This window comes from Equus przewalskii, chromosome 2, assembly GCF_037783145.1.
Source record: "Equus przewalskii isolate Varuska chromosome 2, EquPr2, whole genome shotgun sequence".
Lineage (NCBI taxonomy): Eukaryota > Metazoa > Chordata > Mammalia > Perissodactyla > Equidae > Equus > Equus przewalskii.
This window is the reverse complement of record NC_091832.1, coordinates 113,020,158-113,046,244: the sequence shown is the minus strand read 5'-3', so window position 1 is coordinate 113,046,244 and position 26,087 is coordinate 113,020,158. Positions and strand designations below refer to the sequence as shown.

Here is a 26,087-nt window from a genome sequence, read left to right as displayed (position 1 = left end):
ATGTTTGTAAAACAAAGCAAGCGTCTATTGCTTGGACTACTGCCTCTAAATGGATCTCTCTGGATCCACTTTTGCCCCTTCTAATTCATGGACCATATTGCAGCTGACATTATTATTTTATTTTAGAGATTGGCACCTGAGCTAGCATCTGTTGCCTTTTTTTTTCTCCTCCCCAAAGCCCCCCACTATGTAGTTGTATATTCCAGTTGTAGGTCCTTTTGGCTCTGCTATGTAGGACGCCGCCTCAACATGGCCTGATGAGCTGTGCGAGGTGTGCGCCCAGGATGAGAACCAGAGAAACCCTGGGCCGCCAAAGTGGAGTGCACGAACTTAACCACTCGGCCATGGGGCTGGCCCCTGAAATTATTTTTTAATGCAGATCTTAAAGTCTTTTGAGGGGATGGATCATGTTTATTTCTTCTACATTCACTTCCTTGATCTAACACAGTGCTTGGCACACAGTGCTTCAAAAGTATTTGTCTGACTCTCAACTAAATTGTTGCAAAGGACTGGTTAAATATTTTAACTATTTATTGGCAAAATAACCTGTTGTTTGACTAATTTATTCCACTTTTTCCAAACTGAAGCTATGATTTTTCCAATATGTACACCTTTAGACAGGCACAACTATAGATCTTTTCGGTAATTTTTTCAGTGAGTCAAACTGGGACGTGATTTCCTTCTTATACGGTACGCATATTACATATTCTTTAGAGTTTTTTTTAATTTAATTTTAAAAAGTTTGTTGACATTCTGCTGTGTACCACAAGGCCAGCATGATGGAGATCAGGAAATGGATGTAAAAATAATTTTATATATTACATTTAGCATAATGCTGACTTAATTAGGATTGGAATTTCACCTTCTAAAGTTCATTGTTTGCACTCACTGTCCATGTAGATAAACACAAATGTTCAAAAGAGTCTAAAAGCTGTGCATGCCCTTTTGGAACCCACATACTTTGGAGAATGGGGTAAATAAACAACTTCTCAAAAATTATATGCACATTAGAAAGATGAACCCTTGTGATCTTACAGATGACAATGAACGTAATAGTTTAATGAAAGGGACTAGAGACACACAAATTATTTCTAATAAACAACATAATTATCATGCTGAAATTCCCGACACTTGATAATTAGAAAGATTTTCCCCAAAAAATAGAAACTTCAAGGGCGGCACAAACAGAGTTCTTGGGTTTATTCTTCCTAGAAAATTAAAATATTGTCTTTGGACCACAAATGATACAGAATGTAATGAATTTGAATTCCTATGTTATTCTGGAGTGGATATTAATATTGTAGAACTTTACTAAAAAAATGAAAATAAAATATTTGAATAACTTATGCATTTTCTCTGAATTGATCTTTTTTTGAAAATGGTATAAATGAGTTCAGAATTGCATTTAAACAAGTAGAGTAAGGTTGTCATGGTGTGTGGTTGATAAGCTATAATTAAGTGATACTCCCTAGAAAAATCAGTCTGACTGACACTTACAGATGTACTCCAGGCTGTTGTAAACAAAAAGCCCTTCTATATTTCCATATGCATCTTAACAGACCCCACGAAAATCAACGATGTAAGGATATGTATCATGACAGAAAAATATATGCAAGTTCTTTGAAAATAGAGGTCATATTATAAAAGAAGACATTGTGAAGCTGTCATTGCAAGAATGCATTTTTTTTTTTCAATCCTGAATAATTCAGTGCTAAAGAAGCAATCTACTTTGTAGTGTGTGCTGTCCATGAGGGTGGGGTCAGCACCTCTTCTATGCTCTGTCACGAAGCTGCTTCTGTTTGAGTGATGTCTGCCTCAGAGCAGATGGTCTGAAGATGAAGAATAATCAGACCAATGGGGATAAAAATGCGATGCTTACCTCAAGGGGGCAATAGTAAATTAACACTGTAGGATGCCTCGCTAATAAAAAATTGATGAAATATATTTTCACTTGTTCGGGTTTGTTTTTTCATATCCTGACAGTTCTAAAGGCCTTCAAGGGAGACTAAAACCTAATTCAGGTCTATTTATCCTGACCTTAAGTATAGCAGTGGGATGAATTCTAATATATCTTTCCCCTCAAAATGTCCTGTAATATTTTAAGACGCTGATTAGTCAGGGAATGAAAAGAGTTTTGTGTAGAGAAACTCCCTTAATGAAAGAATTCAATAAACTGTTCCTACCAATTATATCAAAAGCTTTGTCTTTTTTCTCCTGACCCAGATGTTATTATAGTTGGTTGTTATTCATTTATAAAACCTACTTCTTTTATGATCAGTGACAGTCCAAAAGGAAATTCCTTTGGAAATTTGTGAACAGTACATAAAAGCTTGATAAGCTCTTCCATGTTTTGACCCATATTCATTTGGCGTATGTTGAGTTTAGGATACGGGCAGAACATTTTACAGAGATGTCCAGCTAGTTGGAAATTAGGAAAGAGATTAGGTCTTGGATACAGATTGTTTTAAAAATAAGTTTTCATTATTTTACACACAATTAATACCAGTTGGAGATCCCAAAGCAGTGATAGAGAACTGTTTAGAATTCAATCATTTATAGATGTGGTGTGGCTTATTAAACTTCTATTGTGGAGCTCTAAGTTTTCAATTATTTTCATTATTTTTATTGTTAACATGTTAAATGCAGATTTCCTTGTTACTTTAGCTATTGAAAATATTAGGAAATTTTATGGGAAAACTATAATATTTGGTATAGGATTTGTAGAATAGTTTGCTTGGTATTGCACTGTCAGCATTTTGAACATAAAAAAATAAGCAGAACTTTTCAAATACATCAGTTCAAGCAACCCCTAGTGTTAGGGGTTGTGTGTGGAATTAAACAATGATATTATAAGATAGCTCTACACCCAGAGGAACCAGTAACAAAAGTGGGGCATCCTGGTCTCCTAGTCATATATCATTCTCTGGAGGATGATAGGCTCTTTAGGAAGAAATATTAACCCTTGATAAATAGTTTAATAACCAAAGCAATCATTAAAGTACTTACTGAACTGAAGCAGCAATGTCTTAAATCTGTTCATGTAATTGAGGCCTCTCAAAGCGTATCTCATCACTTGAAAAAAATCAGAAGAATTCAATTGCAATGTTCTTCCATTTAAGTTTTTAAGATGAATCTCAAGTTATTTAATCTTACATCTGACCTATAACTATAGCAAAATGTTTCTCTTATTATTCTGATTTTCTTGGTAGAGATTTATAAATTTGTGAAAGGAGCCACAAATATTTCCATCTACAAACTTACCATTTTCCCATTTAAATTCAGGAAAAACTGACTTTTTTTTTAGTGAATTTTTTTTTTTGCAAGGAAGGATTCGCTCTGAACTAACATCTGTTGCCAATCTTACTCTATTTTTTCTGTTCTCCCCAAAGCCCCACTGGATAGTTGTATATCCTAGTTGGAAGTTCTTCTGGGTCTTCAATGTGAGCTGCTGCCACAGCACTGCAACTGCCAGACGGGTGGTGTGGTCCTGCAACCGGGAAATGAACTGGGCCGCCAGAGCAGTGAGAGCGCTGAAACTTAACTACGAGGCCATCAGGGCTGGCTCTGACATTTTGTATCTGATGATGGAATTTTTGAGTTCCGCAGGTGTTTCAGAATCATAGGCAGAACATATGCCTAGAATACAAGCAATCAAAACCTTTTGATTTTCTACCTTGTGGGAAGTTTCTTAGATTTTCAATTCACCATGAAGTTCGATAGGAAACTGAGAATGATAAACGCTTAAGAAAGTTTCCACGAATCTTTGTAAAAGTTCCCATTTTAGTGAAAGTTTCAATGCATCTCATTGTAATAAGCATCTTGGTAATGAGCCTAGTTATAGAAATATTTTATAAAGCCAAACTAATGTCAGCAAAATGGTCACTTTTCACGTCAGACTTCTACTGTGTCATGAAATGCTAACTGGGAAATTCATATTCCTTCTGCTCAATAATTCTTTAAAATATATATATATATATAAACACTTTTGAAAATTTCATTATCATGTAGTGAATTTAAAGTATAAAATATTCATCAAAAAACAATTATCAAATGTACATGATGATTGTCTTTCCTGGTTTAGAGTTTCTGTTCCTACTAGTTTAGGTTTTTTGTGTTCTTGTGGTAGTAATTCTAATTCATTAAGGAAGCATATTATCACATTATTAATATTTGACTAAGTTTTCAGAAAAGTGAGTGTCAGAGAAACATAAGTATACAAAAATTTTTTCAGATATAAAATTGTCTCAAACAACTTACTTCACCTATGTTTATCCTAGAAGATTTAACAACTGAGATCTCTGAACCAAATCTGGTCTTCCTGGATTAGTAGTAAACATTTTGAATATCAGAGGAGTATTATTCGTACAATTTGGACAAAGGATAAGAGAAGTGGAGTAAATTTCACTAATGCCAAATGAATAGTATAATTAATGTATGATCAAGTAGAATCATGCAGTTTTTATAATTACAAAGCCTCATAGACGTCAGAGCAACTAAGAAAAGATGCTCTAGAATTTGACTTAGCAACCCTTCTTTTCAGTTAAAGAATAAAATTGTGATATTTAGTAGTTTGTGTTGTCTCATAGACTGTGTAGTACCTTAAATATATGCAAATATAATTTTCATTAAAACTCTTGCATAATATGAATAGTCAGCATTAGAAAACGTGCCTCCACTGTGAGAAAAAGATACGGCTTTTGAGTACTAAGGTTTTCATCTATTTACTCTTCAGTGATTTTTGTCACCATTGTATAAGTTAGGAACTTATTTTTCAGTGTCACCATCTTTTTTAAGTAAACATTTCATTTAATTATAACATACAAACAGAAAAATGCATAAATTATAATATTCATTTGATATTTCTCACAAAGTTTACATGCCCATTTAACAACACCCAGAACTAGATAGCAAAACTACAAAATTTCCAGCAACCAGACTCCATTTTCTTTCCAGAAACTTCTGACTTCTAACAGTACAGATTAGTTTTGCCAGTTTTTGAGCCTTGATAAATGGAATCATAAGGATGTACATTTTTGGGTCTGATTTATTTTGCTTAGTATTATTTTTGTGAGAGCTGTTGATGTTGCATATAGATAGGGTTCGTTCATTCCTATTCCCATTGTTGTGTAATATTCCAGTTTTACTCTCTTTTAAAGTATAAGAATTGTACAAGGGAGTCACAAATCTCAATAGAGGATTGCAAATAATGCTTTGAAAAGGATGGAATTGGTATGCTGTAGGCAGTTTTTACATTTCATGGATGATAATCTTAGGGAAAGCATGATGAGTGAAATAATTTAGTGTGCTAGTGGAAATCAATGTCAAAATGTAATAAAGATAAAGAAAAAAATCCTTGTTTTATAAAAATATCATTTCAAGTGATCTTGCATAACAAAAAGGTATTTGCTTAAAATATTCAGGCATAATTTATCTGTTTAGTTAAACTTAGACATTGTTCTGATCCCAATTCTCAATTTTATTTGTTAATAAGTATCTTAGATAATATTTTAAAAGGAAAAACATGAACGCCTATATCTGAACCAATTTTCTTAGCACATAGGTTGCTGGAGTAAATAATCTGTGGGGAAGCTGCATTAACTCTCTAAGTATTAGAGCATCTGTCAGTATTTTTCATTTAGTGGCAGTCTAAAGACCGATTGAAGTGAACCTGAAAATGTGTGTTAGTCTGCATGTTTGAACTAAAGGGAACAAACTTTTGCTTTACAGCAGTTTTTGTTATTAGTGGCGGCTGAACGGAAATTATCAAGTGGGATTTTGTGGTGTAAGGTGTTTTACCTGTCGTTTATGTGTTCTCACTGGAGGAGGGCAACTTGTGGAATTCTTTTTAAAAAGTTCCAGTACATCTAGTGTGCAGTACTCATTTGCCCCTAAATTTCTGTTTTATGACAAGATAATGATAACAATTGGAGCTACTAGAGGAGCTAAATTATTTAAACAATCCAGCAAAAGTATGATTATTTAAGTAAAAGCATTGATATATCACAGAGAGTGCTACAAATCTTCGTTGGTGGAGACAGACCACACAGACCCAGCTCTTTGTCCTCCTGCACCTGCAAATATCAGAGTATTTTCAAATACTCTGGTCCTCTGGTAACAACCTTCATTTTTAAAAAGATCACGTGGGTGCATCTGTACTTTGATTTGCTGTTGTTTTTTGCATTTATGATTTGCAAGAAAAACCACAATTATAAAACAAACTCAGTAAGTGTCCTCTGTGCCTGTCATTGGGCTAAGCACCTTCAAATCATTGTATTTAATACTTCCAGCAACTCTATAAAGTACATTTATTTTTGCTAAGGAAACTGAGACCCACAAACACCAGAGATCATGCAACTCACGATTTGCTGAACGTGGATTTACCTTATCCCACATTCCTAGGAAAGACCCAAGGAACTATAGAAATGTTCCATATTTCATGATATTCATATTAAAGTTTTTCCCCTCAACTTATTTTGATAAATTTTATTTATTTTGTATTGCTATAAAAATGTGGATCTCGGGGTAGGAAGGTAAGTGGCCCTGTTTTTACAAAGCAAAAACTGCATCCTAAGAGAATAAACAAATTCTTCAAATTCCACAAGGAACATGTGTTTTTCTTAGGGCTCATCAGTCAGCAGATATTGGTGGCAGGCGCGCTATAAGCCGGGGACAGTGAAGAGAGGGGCTCTGCCACACTCTCTCTGGGCTGGGAGGACGGCTGGCTGACTCCCACCGTCGGATGAGTGCTTCTTAGACTGGAATGATGTATCCATTCTTTTAAAGTATAAACAAAGTTCATGACCTCTGGTGTTGTTATTTTTGTTATAGTGTTAATTAAATGTAAAGATAAAACTACATAAAACTGCTTAAAATCTTAGACCACTACTAAAAAGAAAGTTTTACAAATTAAGCATAAATGAAACTACAAAATTAGTATTATCCAAATAAATGACACCAACCTAATAGTATGGATAGAATTGTCTAAAACTAAATCATAGATAATGGGTTTAACAGTAAAAAGATTTAATCTCCGATTTCTGTAATTTAATATGCTTCTGAATTTGACTTCAAGGGAAACCATATAAAGAAAACCTTTTTTTGTTAGCATGTTGTACAAACCATTATAATATGTTTAAGATTTTGTTTCCTACTTCAGAATTATAAGACTGAAAGCTATCAGAGAAATTTGCTAATGTCAATTTTAATGGCATGCCATTTGATAATCGCTTAAAGCTCTGTTTATTTACTTGGAGGTGAAATTAGTGTTGTGGTAGAGATGTATACCTAATCCGTTAAAAGCTAAAATGGGAGCTGAAAAATGTTTCCCTGTGGATTTTCTAGTACACTCACTGCTAATGGTCGGTGCAAGTTGGACCATACAAAGATAACACAGAGCCTCATGTTTATTTGCAGCTTTAATGTGCTGCTGCTGATTACTGTGCACTGTGTTCTTTTGTGTTTTTTTTTCAAATTTGGTGAGGAAGATTGGCCCTGAGCTAACATCTGTTGCCAATCTTCCTCTTTTTGTTTTCCTCCCCAAAGCCCCAGGCAACGTTGTATATATCCTAGTTGTAAATCATTTTAGTTCTTCTACATGGGATGCTGCCACGGCATGGCTTGATGAGCAATTTGTAGTTCCACGCCCAGGATACAAACCAGTGAACCCCGGGCCACGGAAGCAGAAAGCATGAGCTTAACCACTCGGTCATGGGTCAGCCCCCTGTGCCCAGGTTCTTTTGGCTCGTCATGTCTCTACCATCCTGCCACATATGATGACCAGATTCTCTGATCACTCTCTGTACCATGGTAAAACTTTGTACATATCATGCATCTATATGTCATCTATACTTCGCTTGTTATGCACTGAATTATAAACACAAAGTCATATACCAGAATTGCATGGTTGTACTCAGTTAAATGGTAGCCATCTAGATGACCTGGAACATGCTTATATTTTCCTTATTAGGTTATTATTGAAATGAACGCACAGAATTTTTTTAAAATGGAGCCCTGTGGATCCCTAGACCCTTTGGGGAAGCATTCCTTTGGGATATAATGTAGCTCTGTGAATGCACATTCCTCTGTGCCTTTCATGTCCACCCTGCTGGGTGCTAAGAAAGTATTCTGTTTTTCTAACATTCAGATACAAAAAAATGTACAGACCAGTGTCAAGAAGAATTTAAGAGGAAATTTTTCTTTCTTGGCTTGAGATGCCACACTAGGGTTGTAAAGGGGGCAAGTTTTAATGTCATCCATCTGTTGCAGATTAAAATACATGGGGCTCAGTGTTTGAATTCCTCGTCCAGGGTCCGACTTTGCAGGCATCAGTACAATTGGTTTTAGGAGTGAGAGTCCTAGGGACACAGAACGGCAGAGCAGGAAGAGGGCGGTCTTATATTCATCTGACACTTTCTCCAGAGGACTTGCTCTTGCCTCATTTTCTCTTTATTGTGCTTTTTATGTGTGAAATCTCCTGGTTGAGCCAGGAGACAAGAGTCTATTTTGAAAGCATGCTTTTCCCCTTATTTATACTTCACTTTAAAATTCTGACTTTTCTCACGCTCAGAAGGAAACAGCATGGTCAAAATTGCTGCATCTCTCACCATGAGTTTCTCAATCCTCTTTCTTCTCTGTGTTGATCGAAGATAACCAGATCGACTACTGTTTACCCTAAGCTCTTGTGTCAAGAGCTTTAATCCCAGATTGACCTCGTTGTAGCATAGTGTGTACATGCGTCTATGGGGCAGGGAGAGAAGAATATATATTTCTGTGCACATCTATACTTTTGACCTTCAATAATGTCAATATCTGTACTTAAATTTTGAAGTCTCATTTTAGTTTTGTTCTTGAAATCCATGTTCATGAACCATTTATAATCACACTTTCATTGAATGCATTTTCTCACTTTGGGAAAACTAAATCTCTTACCATGCTTCCAGAAGAATCCAACTTATAGCAAATCTACTATGAAATCTCCTGTGACTCAGCTGTTGAAGAGCTCCCTGGCAGGATGGCTCAGATGTTACAGTTCCATTGGGTCCAGCCCCTCAAGAACAGTGGGAACATTTTTTGCTAAAATTTCAGGGACTGGCTGTAAGTCTCTGACTTGCATCTACTCTTCAGAAGTTTGATTCAGAAAAGAGAAAACCAGTGATGAAAACATGTTATTATGTAACAGCAAAAACAGTCCTTAATGTCACGTCCAGTCCCTAGAGAAGGCTCTGAGAGGATCTGTTGGGTGCTCCTCAGTGACGTCTGCAGCTCCCTTCAGACCAACATCTCCCCCTTTAACTTCCACAGTGGTGTCTCCGGGTGTCTCTTAATCCCTTTGGGGTCAGATACTTCCTTCTGTTCTACCTGTTCTTGGCATTCTTTTTTTACAAGAAAGATACAGCAACCTGATCTTAGGTCCTACGGTTAATCATATTAGGCATGTACAGAGAGACAGACAACTGGGTTTTTCACGAGAGTGTACTTTACCACCTCTTTCCTCATTCCCAAATGAATATGTTTCTAAGTAGTTTATCTCAGGCCAGCTCCTAATTTTTCTAGGTGTATATACATGGGTGATAAATGTGAGGACTAGGATGTCAGCTGAGAATTCTCTCTCCAGCTGAAGCACTCTATTTAGCAAGTGCCATGATTTACAGAGTGAATATGTAGACCAAGGGCATCAGATAACCATGGCTATCAGAAACCAAATAGATTATAGCTCATAGGTTAGGAATCTGTAGTAACATCTGCCTTGTCACTTTGGAGGGGTGAGGCAGAAGAGCAGATAAGACTAGCTCCAAAGCTGATAAACATGAGTTAAATCGTGGATTTTCCACCGAATGGTTTTGTGACCTTGGAAACTTTCTAAACTTGTTTCCTCACCTATTACATGAGCATAATAATCGTTCCTTCTTCATGGTATTACTGTGAGCATTAATGATATTATACATATCATACTTAGCTCTGTGCCTGGCTTGCAGTAAACACTCAATAAATATCACGTATAATTAATATGCCTCACATACAAGTTGGAAGTACTTTCTAGGCGCAAATGTTAAGATATAGCACATAGATTTATTTTTTAAAACTATATATGGGAAATAATATTGTCAAACTTTCTGTGACCTAATATTTAATTTTTGTTGTCTTATGGTAAATAACATTTCCTGTGAGATATTGACATAACATAGTGAGTAGTATTATGTTTCCCCTTTAAGTGCTGTAGCAAGAAACTGAAGGTGGAAAATCTCCCTGAAATTTAGAATTTGCCCCAAACTGCAAAGTAATTCCATAGACTAGGCATTTAAAGATGAGTCACAATTGGGTCCCTGCAGCATTGCAGATACCCTCGGGGCACCTGCCACGGGCACAGCTTTCAGGAAGGACGACAGTGAGGCATCAGAGTGGTGCAGGGAGGGAGGGATATTAATCACACCATGAGTCATTTCTAAGGAATCAGCATGAGTTCCAGATGTATAGATTTCAGGCATCCCCTTCAATTTTTCATCAGTTATCTCTTTGACTTGTAAACATGTAACCCATTGTGGTATTTCGGTTAAATGTGAGCTAATTTAGTCCTAGGGTTTTCAGTCTTCCCATGTGTAAATCATTTTAACAGTATCAAGTAATTCCATATTTGAGACTCTCAGAGAAAGTCCTTCCATTTCTATCTTTGTGCATCGTGACCGGTGGTGATAAATAGTTCTGACAGAGTGTGCCAGGAGCCCCTGCTGAGTGCGTTCTCAGAGGGAGGGAGGCAGTGTGGCCTGCTGAGGAGAATGTTGGGTTCAGAGCCCTCACACCTTGTCTCACATCCTAGTAGGGCAGTGACGTCCCTTGCGTGCTACTGCTTTCTCTCTAAACAGATATTCTATCACAGGAAGAATTATAAAGTATGCAAGTGTCTTAGAACCTGACAAACGTTTATCATCACTATTGTGTTAAGCTTTGAAAGTCAGGCTCTTGCAGCAAGCTGGAGGGGCAGGGTGCCTGCCGCTGGGCCTCTCGAGCAGCTCTCCTCAGGACCTTCCATGGGGAAAATTCAGCCAATTCTTCCCGGATCAGATTTTGAAAGGAGTAGGTGAGAGATAAGGACTTACAAAGCAGTGTACATCAAGAGTGATCATCTTTACCAAGACATTTTAGTCTGGTATTATGTCAGCTTGTTTAAATTTAATCTTGTTTTTCCAAAATCACTGGGATCACAAAATTTGCATCAGCCCAGTCCACACCTGCCAAGTAGTGCTATCCTCTTTCCTCAAAGCATCCTCGGAGCCTTCTGTTATTCCCCTCTAATGAGGACAGATGACTGCTGAGTGACCCCTACTCAGCCTTCTCCCTGAGACTCATCTGAAAACCAAACAGTGAAGGAGAGAAAGAAGAAACCCAGCGTCTCCCATTTCTTTTAGTCTTCTGATTCCTGTTAGGCTCGACATTAGGCTCAGTATAAAGTCACTAGCATCCTGTAGCTAAAACGAAAGGGTCATAGTGGATATGGGGATAGTGTAAATTCGTCTTCCACTGTGGCTGAAGATTTAGAATAAGTCAGTAGCAATTATTTTCATTTTAATGGTTCATTTGCATTCTTTAATAGAGTGTATTTCCTATTGACTTTAATATCCTTAAATAACTCTCTAGAAATATTGTGAAGTTGCTACCTTATACTATGAACCATTATTCAATGTTTAAACTCAGTATTGAAATTTTTAGGAGCTAATATTTTCTGCCTTGCAGTATAATCATTCTTGTCTTTTCGTCTTCGACGTGTCTTTGTTTTATCAATAATTGACTAAAAGTCTTTTCTTTTTCTCCCAGTCTGACAGCAATGCAAGCTTCCTCCGTGCTGCCAGAGCAGGCAACCTGGACAAAGTCGTGGAATATCTCAAGGGGGGCATAGACATCAATACCTGCAATCAGGTGAGAGCATGGCAGCTGGCTTGGGATCAGACAAAGAAGAACCACTCATTACCCACAGATGTATTACAGCAGCCCAAAGTTATTTTTTGTCCTCGTTGAATTTATTAAAGTGTCACTGAGACTTATGAAAATCCATTTTCTCGCCTTTAATAACTTTTGAAGCCTCAGACGTTTGCATATAGAGCTAACTTTGCTGGCAAAGTAGATAGGTCAAAAATAACAATGGAATTCCACTTTGTCTGTGAAGTGACTTTGGCCACCCTTAGCTGGAATGTTGACCAAGAATGATGTTTTACTTCTCATTTATCACCAACTAGTTCTCCAGGCTCTGGCTTCTTTTCTTCTCTGCTGTATGCCTTTTACTCATGCGTAACTGATTACAATTTGGGATAGAGAACTAAGAGGATAAAATCAAACTTATCCTTTTTTCTCTTAATTAGTTTTAAAATATGGATTAGAATGGGAAGAGGTTGAAACTATGGGCTTAAGTGAAGGGTTTGCATTATTCATTCATCACATCCGTTTGATGATGACTAGACAACATTACACATTTTGGATATTATTCGGACCCAGGGATGTTGAGATTTTTATATTTTTGACGAAGATTTTTACGCCCTGAATTAAAGTGTCTAGCGGACTCCACTATTTACTATAGTGTGCTAAATGTTGATGGTGAGTGTGTGTGTGTGTGTGTGTTTGACTGAGTGAACTGGAAAGTGAATAATCCTGGCTAATTTTAAGTTAACAAGAGGTAAATTTCGTTGTTGGATTCTAAGTCATCTTCAGAATGCCTGTTTGTATCCTGGAATATATGGAGCCCAGTTATGTTCAATCTATAGTCCCCCAATATCTTCTCATACTTAAACTTACTCTCCTCTCTAATTCCCACCTGCTGATTTCCAGCATAGAAGGCATTGCCACTGATGGCAATATTTCTTATCCTTTAGAGGAGCGCATTTCTTAGCATTGAAAAATGTGGAGTGCTGCTTGCTGTTGGGAAAGGCAATCTACTGTCACCCTGAGAATCCCTGCACATTCTTTGGGGTGTGACAAGAATGAAAGGCCCTGATTGCACTTCATCTGAGCCATTTCTGAGGGTGGTGCTTGCAGGGAGCAATAGGGATTAGATAACACCTCCTCTCAGACGAAAAATAGACTTGTTTCTGCTTATTGTAAAAGCTGTGAATCCCCAAGTTCAGTGTTCTTCTTTAATATAACCCCACTGCATGTGTAGGCATCAACCATTGTCCCTTGCATCACTCCCATGGGATTGGGAGGCAGGTGTGGGGAACTGGTACACTTAGCCACTGCTTTTGCTGTGAATTATAAAGTCCTTTGTCTCTGACCTAGGAGACTCATGTCTCCTAGATTCAGCATCGTGACACAGTAGCAGTTTAGCTTTTTAGCTTGTAGGTAAGATAAAATCCCAGCCCTTTGTAGTTTTTGACATTGACCTATGGAATAAAGCCAAATTCCTTTATCCCAATATATAAGATCTTCATATTCTGCATCTCCATTCCTTATCAAACTTATTTTCCCTTATAAATCTTTTTATTTGACATGTTTTTAGTGCTCTTTTGAATAATCAAGTTGAACTTTAGGTACATTAGTTACTTTAAAAGAGAAAGAACATCCAAATTCCCATACGGACATGTGAACATCTTCCAAAAATGCCTATGAAATGGAATATAAAATATTTTATAATTTTAACATGTTGCTTTAGGTTTTTTAAAGTGTGTTATTATATATTACCCAAATTTAATGTTAATTCATTAACTTTCTAAATTTGCAGTATGCTAGAGAATGGACAGTGAAATTATTAGATCATTTAGGTAAAATTATGATAAATAATGCCAAAAAAGGAGCCCATGGAAAATGAAGTTAACCTAAGTGAAACTAAGTCCACTTCATCCTAAAGTATAACAAGTGTATTAATTGTATGAAAGATCTTAGGGTTTTTTTTGGAAAAATAGTCTCTCAGCAGTAAATACTCAGTTCTTACCAGCTTTACAGACCACCCTCAGTTCTTGGGTTACCTCAAAAAGTTTTTAGCAGCTTCACATATTTTTCTAATAGTGGCCAACTGTCCACTAACATATCATAAAAAGGAAGAAGATTTATTTCTGTGAGAAGACAACACGATGTCACGAAACCACACAAAACTTAGAGCCCAGAGGCTCAAGTTTATGTTCCAGCTCCACTCTCGTCACATCATTCCAGTTCAGAAAGTGACATTTTTCTAATTTCTAAAACAGGACAATAGCAATACATTCAGTGCTTACATCATTGAGTTGCAGTGTAGGTTAAATTATGAAATCTGAAAGGAATTTCTAAAGTGCATGTGTTCTAATTGTCATTACTGTGTATAATTCACCAAGAATAAAAAAAGTTAAAATTGACTTCCACACAAAATATGAGATTGATTCTCTTCAATCACCTGAATTTACTAGGCAGTAAGTAAATGTTGTTGTCTCGTATTGGTTCTTTATTATTACTATTCAAGAATGTACATTAAATAGAGATTAGGGAATTAAAGTCACTGAAGTTAACTAATTAGCTACTATGTATCAGACTTCCTGCTGGGGCGTTCCATGTGACGTTTCGTCAGTCAGCGCAGACGAATGTCATGAGGTAGGCATTCGCCCGAGTTTACAAATGCAGAAACTGAGCCCACAAGCAGTTCAGTGATGTTCCCAGGCTCACTCAGGTCTGTCTGTCGCCCACGTCCACCTCTTCTCTACTTCAGAACATCTCCCTGAGACATTCGGAGCTGCACTTCAAAGTGTACGGTGGTGGTATCCTTTATCTGGAAGCTCAAATCTTATTTTTAATCTACCTTTGTTAATATAAAAAGATCTTTATTCATCCTTAGATTAACATAGTAGGTAGTTAGAGGAACTTTTAAGTCAAAGAGCATCACCATCGGGATTACTACTAAAAGTCAAATAGAATAGGGAACAGAAAATATTTTCCGAACACCCAGGAGGGAAAAAGAAGCAACTGGTAAGTCAAAGTATTCCTATTTCTAAATATGTAAAAGCTCAAAGCTATGATGGCATATGAAAGCAGAGAAGAAAAAGTATCCTCTCTTTTGCTTGTAAGCCCGAGTTTCTGGGGAGCTTTATGACATGTAACATAGAAACCAGGACTTTCCAGACCTTGTTATTTCTCAACGAAAGGCAGTCTGGGCTGCACCGGCTTTCCAAAAATATCGCTTGTGTTGGCGTGCTAAGATTCCTTAGACTGATATTTGGATGAAAATTTTTTTCTTCATAAAATTGGTCTCATAACTACCATGAGAATTTTGAAATTTAATCCAAAAATACCATTTGGCTTCTAATCATTTAAAGGCTATGGGAAAAATTCATAAATTTGGCAGAAGATATTATTCTTAAAAAAAAAAATAAAACCAGCTTCAAGTTTTCAGTTTTCTTCCCCAAATGGTTATAAATCTGTTAACTTTTATTTTCTTTAAAAGATCAAAGTGGTAATTTATTTATCTTATCATCTCTTGTACATTCAGAAAAGAAGCTAAATCTTTGCATTTGCTTCCTGTTTCTGAAACTAATGTCTACTCATGCTTCTCTTACTTATGCAGTATTTCCTCATAATCTAATAATGTTATAAACAAGGTTAACTTCCAGACATTAAAAATAGACTCTATAACTTGTTCATAAAAAATTTATAGCCAGTTACAAGTCGATAAAAGCCTCAGAGAGTTCAGATACTTTCACCATGTATAAAATTTATTAGTTCTACTGCAGTGACTTCAAAATAAAGGGTATCACTTATCATTTATTGGACGTAATTCTAGATATGACACTAAAGGTTAACGGTTCTTAAATTGTCCTGATTTTTGGTCTTGACTTTTTGCCGCGAAGGTGTAAAAATGCAAAATTATCAATTAGATCCTGTTTCTCAAAAACAGAAGGCAAGGTCTAAAGCACCATTTTCCAAATAATATTAATGTTCCTCAAATTGCAGGCCTTTAGCAACAAGAAGGTACACCCAACAATGACTTTAGCATATGCTCACATACTTATGACTCAGACCACAAAAGCATTTTTGGAGGTCACATTAAAAATGTGTGTGCTGGAATCCAAATTCTCATTTATCCTCTTACCAGCCGAGTGACCCCGGGCAATCACCTTCTCCAAAACTCACTTTTCTCAGCTGTGAAATAGTGATCATAAAAAGACTGAGGTCAAAGGGTTGTTGTGATGATTAAATTATATGTTTGCAAAATGCTTAACAGAGCAAGCATTCAATAAATATCAGCGAATGGTAACCCTTATTATAATACTGTAATCTTTGGATATTGATTCTCAACCTCCACTTTAGCAAGAGTGATGCTGGTTCTAATAGGCAGGACAGAACATAAAAGGTATTAACACAGCCTGTGTCATCAAATAGGAAAGATCATGTTAGTAGCAATTTGGTAGCAATTACTGTTTATCTGGGTTGCGTTAAACTAAAGTCTTTTTTTCACAAATGCCATTTAGATCCATCTAGTCTGGACCTCTCTTTAAAAATGCCCAAAACAATTCTGTTAGCCTGGGACTTTCTAATGGCAACAAAAAGGAATAGCAGAGAATTGAATTCATGGAATTAATGGAATATGGAATGAACTATGTATTGTTTTCTAACCAGTTAAATGAGGCACAAATATATGTACAAATAATGGAGCTATATATCTATGTGTTTATTATTGACCCCTCATTTACAAGACGCAAAAGGTGGTGCAGCTGTCTGGTTCTGGTTTGCCTTTGGAGACTGTATTATTCTCTAATTTTCTTCCGGGCATTAACACCAGTCCTTGCTCTGTAGGGGTTGCTTCATGCAAATTATTTCTGAGACTGTCTTCTTAAGTGCTCTGCTGCAGTGGTTTAGATTGGAACAGAGAACAATTTATTTTCTGGGAATTCTCTGGAATGCTCTCTATGACTGAAATATGTGGATTTTAATATATAACTCCCAGGCAGCCACTCAACTCTTCCTAACTCATCTCAGATATTATAATCACAGCATTCTTTTGCCAATATGAACTCAGGCTCATCATTTGTTCATCTATTTATTCAAACGTGTGCTGTTATTTTACTATGCGGAAGGCACTGTCCTAGGTGCTGGGGGGATGGAGCAGTGATAAGAGAGGCAAAGACTCTGCTCTCAAACAGCTTACAATCTAGAACCTGAGAGGAGACAGACAGTCACCAAGGAAGTAAGTAAAACATATAGAAGGAGAGATGGCAGTAAGTGAGAGGGAGAAAAATACAGCCGTGGAGGAGAAGGAGCAGAAGGGGCGCAGAGTGTCGTTTTAGATAGGATGGTCAGAAGAAGACCTGAAGGAGCTGAGCAAGGAAGCCCTGCACTTTTTGGAGGAGGTACATTTTAGAAGAAGGCTTGATATGTGCGAAAGCCCCAGGGAGAGAGCAGCCTGGCGTGCTCAAGGCCCACAAAGAAGGCCAGCGTAGCTAGAGTAGGATCACGGAGGTGAAGAGAAGGAGGATGTCGGGGCAGAGCAGAAAGGGCCCCCAGGTCAGGGAAGCACTTGTAGGCTATTTTAAGACCTGTGGCTTTAATTCTGAGTGAGAAGAGAAGTGATTAGAGAGTTTTTAGCAGAAAAGTGATGGAAGCTGACAACTTGTGAGAGAGCACGGGCAGAAAGAAGGCAGGCCTCTGGAATGCTTCAGGTGAGAGATGAGGCATCCTATATGTACTAGGGCAGCGGGCAGGAGACATGGAGAGAAGTGGTTGGATTATGGATCTGTCTTGAAGATAAAGCTGATAGATTTTGTTGAAGGATTTAATGTAGGATGAGAGCAAAAGAGAGGAGTCAGGGATGAAGGTTGGGGTCACAAGGAAACTAATGAGAATTAAAGTTTCATTAACTGAGATGGGGAAGACTGTGTGATAAGCAGATCTGAGGGAATAATCAGGTGAGTTTTGAACATGTTCAGCTTGATTTGTCTATTTGATGCCCAAGATATTGAGTAGGCAGTTGGATGTGAGTCTGGAGTTCAGAGAAGAGGTTTTGACCAGAGAGATGTATTTTCGAGCCCTCAGTGTTAATGTTATTTAAAATCATAAAATTGGATGAGGTCACCAAAAGAGTGAGTGTTTATGAAAAATTGAAGAGGTCCAAAGCCTGAGCCTTGGGGCGCTTCAGCTTTTAAAGGTCAAGAAGATGAGGAGGAGCCAGTAAGGAGGATGGGGAAGAGTGTTGAGAGAAGTAGGAGGAGAATCTGGAGAGTGTGGTGTCTTGGAAGCCAAGCAAAAGTTATTTTCAGGTGGAGGAAATGATTAACTCTATAAAATGCTGTTGATCAAACAAGCTGAGGAAGTGACAGCAGCTTAGTAATGTCATGGTACCTGGTGCCTTGATAAAAGCATTTTCAGTTGAGTAGTGGGTGAAAGTCTGACTGGGGTTGATTCAATAGATGATGGGCAGACCACATGCTACTTCAAGTACTCTTTCTATAAAGGGAAAAAGAGAACAGAGGAGGTAGCTGGAAGAGGAAATGGAATCAAGAGAAGCTTTTTTAAAAAAATATGAAATAATAACATTTTTGTTTCATTGCTAGAAAAAAATCAGCAGAGGAGTGAAAATCAATGATGCAAGAGAGAGAGAAGGGAGAATTGCTGGTTGGTGTCCTTGAGTAGATGAGAGGGGATGGGGCCTGGTGCACAAGTGAGAAGACTGGCCTTTGCTAGGAACGTGGATAGTTCAGGAAATGGAAGGGTTTGTGGATAAAGGAGCAGGAAGTTGTGTGGGTGTGGTGCTGGGAGCTGGATGTGGAGTGGAAGTTCTCTTTTAATTGCTTCTATTTTTTCAGTGAAGTATGAGTCAAGGTTATCAGCTGAGAGTGAAGATGGGAGAGGAGATGATAGAGATCGAGGAGAGAAGATGTGAAATAATCATCAAAGAGAGTGAAGGAGAGAGTGATTAAGGGTAACAGAGTGTGATTGCCAGGTGGCATTAAAGGCCCACTTAAGGATCGTGACCAGTTAGCATGTATGCGTGTTCTTCTGCAGCTACATTCAGGCATGGGATCAGATGGAGAGTTATATATAACTAGGAATGTGGTTTAGCTCAGCATGTATAAGATAGTTAGAGGAAGGCAAACAAACTGTATGTATTCGTTGCATACAAGGAAATGAATAAAATGATTATAAAGATTATGCATGAACTTTAGGCCGAGTGAGGAGAGAAGCGGGCACTGCGAAAAGATGAATAGACTCTAGCTGTCAGGGATTGTTGGAGTTGAATCAGTAGATTGGCAAGAAAATAGATGGTGGCCAAAGGATTGGAGGCTTGAAATTGAGATCCTGGAGGGAGACTATATTACTGATAATGACAAGGTCTAGAGTGTCACCATGGAAGAAAGTGGATCAAGTAGAGAAAATGACAAATGATTGGCAGAGAGGAAGTCAGGAACCCGAAAGTCCAAAGTTTTGGAAAAATCACCTACATGTATATTGGAGAAAATGACAATCAACTAGAAGGTAAAATCTTTAAGGGATGAGAGCTGGGATCTAGAGGATACAGGCTGATATCATCTGGAAGTTTATGAAAAAGGAGAAGAAGAAATAGTTTGGAAGAGCGATGGTGGGCCAGGAGCATAAGTACAGCTCCATCGAGTCCAGTGGTTAATTGGGATGTGAAGGGTAAATATCTACCATTTGAGTAGATTTCAGGGAAGCAGTGGTTTAGGTTTCAGTTAGAGCAAGAAGTTTGAGAGGAATGTTTAGAGAAGAGATTTAGGATGCAGAGATGTTGCTAATGACTACAATCATTTGTTCTAGAGCACTTAGTGTAAGAGTTTCAGGAAACGGGAAGTTCTAAGAGACAAAGTCAGAAAAGGGGATACACAGAGGCATACAGGGGTGACATTTGAAGGCATGAGGATTGACCTGGTGACTTGCATAAACAGGGATAAAGAGTATGATAAATTTAGTCCACATGGTCCCAAGCAGATGGTGATGGTTAGCTTGTGGGAGTCATCTGGGGGAAGACATGGGGAGGAGTCCAGCCTGGAGCCTGCAGAGTTCTGGAGTCTCACCTTGATTTCTGCTGTTGGAGGTCAACAGAGGAAAGATCTTGATCCAAATGTGTATTCCACACAGCTCTTCAGATACACACTACAAGCAGACACAGGTAGTGTGTAAGGTGAGATGTAGCTGCCATTCCAGCTTAGTCATTTTTCTGCCTGGTTGTTTCCTTTGTGCCATTCGATATCCAGCCCCTGTGCAGTAGCTGAGATTTTGCCCCACTCATAGTCCAACATTCTCTTTCTTTTGCTGACCATTTATTCTAAGCAGTCGTCTTCCTGTCTTCTACAGAAGTTTCCCAGTCCTTTCCCATCCCTCTCTGCCCTCACGGATTTCTTCTCCTTTCTTTTCATGTGTGTGTGTGAGTGTATGTGTATGCATGTTTTAATGATTGTAACAGAGTAACCCAAATCTCAGGATCTCTAGTTTTTTCGAGGCCTTCTCTCTCCTGGAATAAGGAGAAAATAAAACCTTGTTTTCAGATAGTAACTTCTTCAAATTCTTAGAAATGAAAGAAATAGATGTGTGGAAGAGAATTCAGCAGTCCAGTACTAAGAAGTGGTTGTCCGTTGAGATGGGCATGATCAAGGGTCACTTGTCTGTTAATGAGCCTGTGTATGTCCATGTGTATAACTTGATGTAGGCAGTTGTTATTAGTCCCCTACTCGTTTCTTTTCAGCCTCTTCCCTCACAAATGAAAGGTCTCAGGGTAGGATGAAGGAGTCTGAAATGCGGATGAACAAAAGCTCATAAGGGCACACCTTGGAGCAGGTAATCCATGGCTCCCCTCCCTCCCAAAAGCTATCATCAATAAAAAGAAGAAAGTTCTTTGTGCAGGTTGGAGTGGGCAGTGGAAACAGTCTGAAATGAAACTCTGTACCTTAGTGGGTATCTGAGTTGTTGCTGGGCTGAATGAAGGATGCTACTGCTCTTGGGAAAGAAATTTATTAGAAAACTTATGGCGCAATATTTCCTTTGAGGAATGAGAGAAGACAGCAGTAGTGCCCATGGGAGGCAGAGGAGGGAAGCAGGAAGACAAAGAAGCAATTTATGAGAATCAAGAATGTATTTTCTCATCCAAAGCAAGCACCAGAAGTTCATCAAGAGATTTGTTATTCAAGTTCCCTTCGAGTTAATAGTTTGGACATCAAACTATCAACCATCTCTACAGTCCTTTTTAACAACTCCTGTTAGTGAGATTTTTGTGTCTCTAAAGAAGGTACCAGATCCTTATTAACCAATTGCATTCACAGCTAACAATTTAGCAATATGCAGAAAGGAATGCAAGTTCCACAAACTGGAAACCTGGAACATTGGCAACACTGGAAAATTAAGGTTTAAAAAGAAAGGTTCATGAAATGTATCAATAGGAATACGGTCAAAATTAAACTTAGTGGGGAAGGAGGCTGGCACTGAATTACATGAACCAGCTCACAAACGATGATTTGTTAACTAGGATTCAGGCTTCAGTGTTGTTTAGTGAAAAGGGCAGTACTCTGCTGGAAGGAATGAGACCCAGGATTGGCACATAATAGGTATCCAATTAATATTTGATAAATGGATGATTGAATGAACATGGACTTTGGGCCAGTCACTTAAATCATTCTGAGTCTCAAATTATCCATTTGTGAAGTGGGAAATGATAATACCTACGATATCAAATAATAGTTACCTTTATTGCATGCCTACTACGTGCTCATCACTGTACTACATACTTTATACGTATAATCTTCACAACATACTTCTCTGCGTCAAAGGGGGGCCCAAATGATACATGTGAAAACCTATTGTGTTGCGTACACTCACTCAAGAGACCAAATTATGTCTCTGACAATTGCAGCTAGATAAAATTTAATTAAGAAAAAGTAGGGCTGGCCACAATTAATGTTTTCACTCAAACTAGAATGGCTGGATGGACAAGTACTAACAAGTTTATTCCTTCCAATTTAATCAAAATTTCTGTCAGACAATTTGTAATCGTGTGGGATTCAGTAAAGCTTCTAACACTTAGGAAGGTTCTACTCATGCCTCCTCAAGCATCTATTCTGCCTTCTAGATGGAAAGACCCAAGTTTTGTCAGGTTATGTTTACAATCCATCTCTTAAGACAATTTCTTCCCCTTGCAGAGGGCGACTTGTCTTTGGACCCCTGCGCATGCTTCAGTTGGAGAATACTGCATTAAAATTTGAGTGGTCTCTTAAGTGATCCCTTGGAATCAATCAACACAGTTTAAACATGACCAAAAATAAGAAATTACTAGATGATAGTTAACTAAATGTGATTATCCAGATGATCTAGAATATACTTCTATTAATTTTTTTTTAGATTGTCACTAAAAAGAAAATGTCAAATTAAAAAATTCTCGCAGAATTCTGAGACCTTTAAGAACACATCCAAGGATTCTAGGATGAGAAAAGCTGTTTTAGATTCAGTGGTTATCTTGGGGTTATTTTTCTGTTATCAATGTCAATAGTAACCACCTCCAGCCTCAGAGAGTGAACCTTTCCTTATGGGTTTCCAAAGGCTAGAGATGGACATATTTGTACTTGACTTCCCCACACACTGACTGCATTTAGTGACAAAATGCAGAGTAACTGGATGAATTAAGCAGACTCCTGTTTATCTCCATACCGTACGTGCTGTTTATTAGCGCACCCATTGTACAAACGTTGTTGAAGTATCCTTTTTCTTGTGCTAGGTGCTATATTAGGTGTGGAGGTGACAAAGGTTAATAGGATTTGATTCTTGCCCATAAGAAGCCCTGTTGGGAAGATAAACAGGAAACACAAAATACAATAAATTGTGGAAAGAACCAAATTTGGTGATTTCTCAGAGGATAAAGTGACTACGCCAGCTGGCGTGTCTCAGACAGACGTGAAATTGGTACCAAATGCAATCTGTAGGAATCACGTTATAATGATGGACAGCAGAGTCATGCTGTGCTCCTTGGAATACTCCTATAAGCCAACTTTTGTCGTTGGATGGCTCCCTCCTCACTTTTCCCATATACTTCCAGAGTCCAGCATGACAAATTTGGCTTACGCTTAATTAAAATTGTAAAAAATGGAAAGATTAGAAGTCATTGTAATTCTCTAATAACATCACTAGACTTTTGTATGAGTACCTTGAAATGTGGACTTGCTTCCTAGCAGAATGTTTGGCATAGAATAAACGTTCAATAAATGTTTTAATATGTGAATAATTGATAGTCAATTATTATTATTATTGAATTTAAGCTTTCTCTGGTCTATGTTAATTTTAAAACTCTGTGCCATGTTTTTATCCGAGTTTAATATTTTGTTCAGAACTGTTTCCTGTCTTGTGCCTCACTAGAAGTAGGGGGAGTTAGCTGTGGAACGTTTTTAGACTCCATTGTCCCTTCTTGCTTCCTTCCCTTTGAGATCCTGCACCTCTTTCCCTCCCTCATTCCAATCTCACCCTTGGCCCCTGGAGGCACATCTACTTCAGGCTACCCTACTAGAGACTCCTCTCATTTCATTAAAAAAAAAAAACGTTTACTGATTGATTCTGGTACACGCTCCTTCCCCTGCTTGCCAGTCTTGACAAATTCTGGGTTAGAAGGAGAAAGTTCAGATTTTTAATGCTCTCTTTCTGAATGAGTTGATTGAAATATCAGATGAGTCAGTGGTAAATATACAAAGACAAGACAGTCTCCTGGATATTTTCTTCAAAATCTTCTGGAAATTATACTGTCATTACTTGTCATCTGATCTAAGAATCACAGAATTTTATTACTGTGAGAAACTTAAGGGATCAGTCTAACCCCTTTCCTCCATTTTTACTTTAAATTAAAACCAGCTAAGCTTGGCATGAGTATGATACCATAACATTCTAGAATTCATTATAGAATCCCTTTCTAATTTGAACACATTTGGATATTATATGTCTAGAGGCTTAAAGGAAATAATTTTTCTCCTTAACTACTGACTTATTATCAGAGCCTGAGATATTTCCTATTCCACAGAATACCAAATAGTGGTAATGAGAAATTGAGGTCTAAAGAAAGCAAAGTAGGATTACAATGCAAGGTCCTTAGATTTTTTTCTTTAAATTGTAGGGCTTAAGAGTGTAGTTTCTGAGCTAGAATCACTGGGTAGTTCATAACTCATAATGTTCAATTCAGGGTTAAATGAGTTAATGCAATTAAAAGCTTAGAACCGAGCCTGACACATAGAAATAAACTCTAATAAGTTTAGCTATTATTTAAGTAATTTGCTGCTAACTTTTAAATTTAATGTTTAAATCTCTTTAAGCATGGCTATTCCAATAAGTAGCTCAAATAATTGTCTTTCTTTGAGCTTCATATGATGTTTGCTTTAGCACATGTTAAGTCAAATACTAAAGAAAAAATTTATCTATCATTTCTCATAAAAATTAACTTAATCAAAGAAATGAGACCATGTGAAAGTGACATTTAAATTAGGAGAGTTAAAACTTTCAGTAGTAAAATAGCAGCTCTTTGAATTATTGACAAGGATGACTAAAATGGACCAGGTTCCCATCTGCTTCCCAGGTTTTATTAGAATGCAAAATACTTTTTAAAATAAATCTTTTCTGCATAAATTAACAATTACCCTAGCCCAGGTAAACATTACTTGTTAGACTCAAAACTGCTCAATTCAATTCATCATATTTAACCAAATCTCAGTGACAGAAAACAGAAGGCAAGAGTTAGGAACGTATGAATTTATTACTTCTTGCATCTAACCAGGAAATCATCAATATCTTACATTTGTACATTATTTTATAGTTTTCAAATAGCACAAACCTACTTTATTTTTTATTTTCTTTTAAATAACTATCTAAAGTGGGCAGAGTGGGAACTTTTGCCCTTTTACTAGTGAATAAGCTCTAACTCGCGTCGCTACTGTGAGAGACAGGATGGGAGCTCAGGTGTCATCAAAAGTGTGTGTTCTGCACCAGTCAGCACTCCCTCTTGGAACCCCAGCTATGGACATGATTTAACAGTGATGCAGCCAACAATTTCAAATGAAGAATTCTTGTTCCTCCCGTTGTCACTCCTCTTATTTGCATCACGACACTCGTCTAAAGTGGGAATTATTAAGTTCAGAAAATTCAAATAAGCATACCATAAAAATCATTCCTCTTTTAGAATGATCTTTGTAAGTGTTGCTTTTTACTTACTTGGTCTTAAAAGACATCTAGTTTCCCCAAGATGCCCTATGTTTCAGATCCTGCTTAAACTTCCTTATTTTATTTTGAAATTCAGAGCATGTGTGCACACACACACAGACACACGTGCATGTATGCATGTGGATGTTTGGAAAGTTTCACCCCCAAAATAAACCAAAAACAAAATCAACACTCACCATCCACAGTACATTCTGTTTTTCTTTGCTCTACTTCATGTTTTGAAATACATTGATTGGCAATCCATTAAGTAGATTTTATGACCTCCTCATGCATCATGATTTAGAGTTTGAAACATGAGTTTAGAGCTTAATTATTTTATCTTAAATAGCATGAGTTTGGACATCAGATAGATCTAAGTTTGAATTTTTGCTTTTCTTCTTTTTAGGGGTAAGGATCTTTGAGGCAAATCACTTGACTTCTGAACATTTTAGTGTTGTTATCTGTAAGATATAATGATGTGATAGATCTAAAATATAAAGTATAATAATGATATCTATGTCATTACGTTTCTCACTCTTTCATTCATCAAGTGTTTATTTCTCAGTATGCATAACCTCTTTATCCCTCTTGATCTTGGTAAGATTTTGAAGAGTTTTCACAACTCTTTCTTCTGCCAGGCTTACTTACTATCATATTTAATGTTGTTCTCTATATTTTGTGGATTACATGATAGAAACATTGATGGAGCTAGACAGGGGAGAAAGATCGTTGGCCAAAGAGGGAGCTACCAGTGAGGGGCACTAGATGAGTTGAAATGGGAATCCAGAAGTGGACTATATAAAGTGATATCATCAAAGCATTCTTATTCTAAGCCTTTTCCCTATGACGTGATCAATGAGCCACCAAATTCCAAGCCTCACTGTAAATATTTTTAAATTGCTGAAGGCTTAGCAAATAGCTCATTAAAAACTCATCATTTGAGAATTAACAAGAAAGCCTTAAAGATTTAAGAA

The 26,087-nt window shown here is 37.4% G+C and overlaps 1 protein-coding gene across 50 annotated transcripts in view; it reads left to right on the top strand.

Moving 5' to 3' along the window:
• Positions 1–26,087, top strand: part of ANK2 (ankyrin 2) — a 619,163-nt gene that overhangs the window by 413,265 nt on the left and 179,811 nt on the right. For all 50 annotated transcript variants that reach the window (XM_070609318.1, XM_070609330.1, XM_070609316.1 and 47 more), the window contains one exon: positions 11,809–11,910. In XM_070609318.1, coding sequence (XP_070465419.1) covers positions 11,809–11,910 — 102 coding nt within the window. The remainder of the gene's footprint in view (positions 1–11,808; positions 11,911–26,087) is intronic.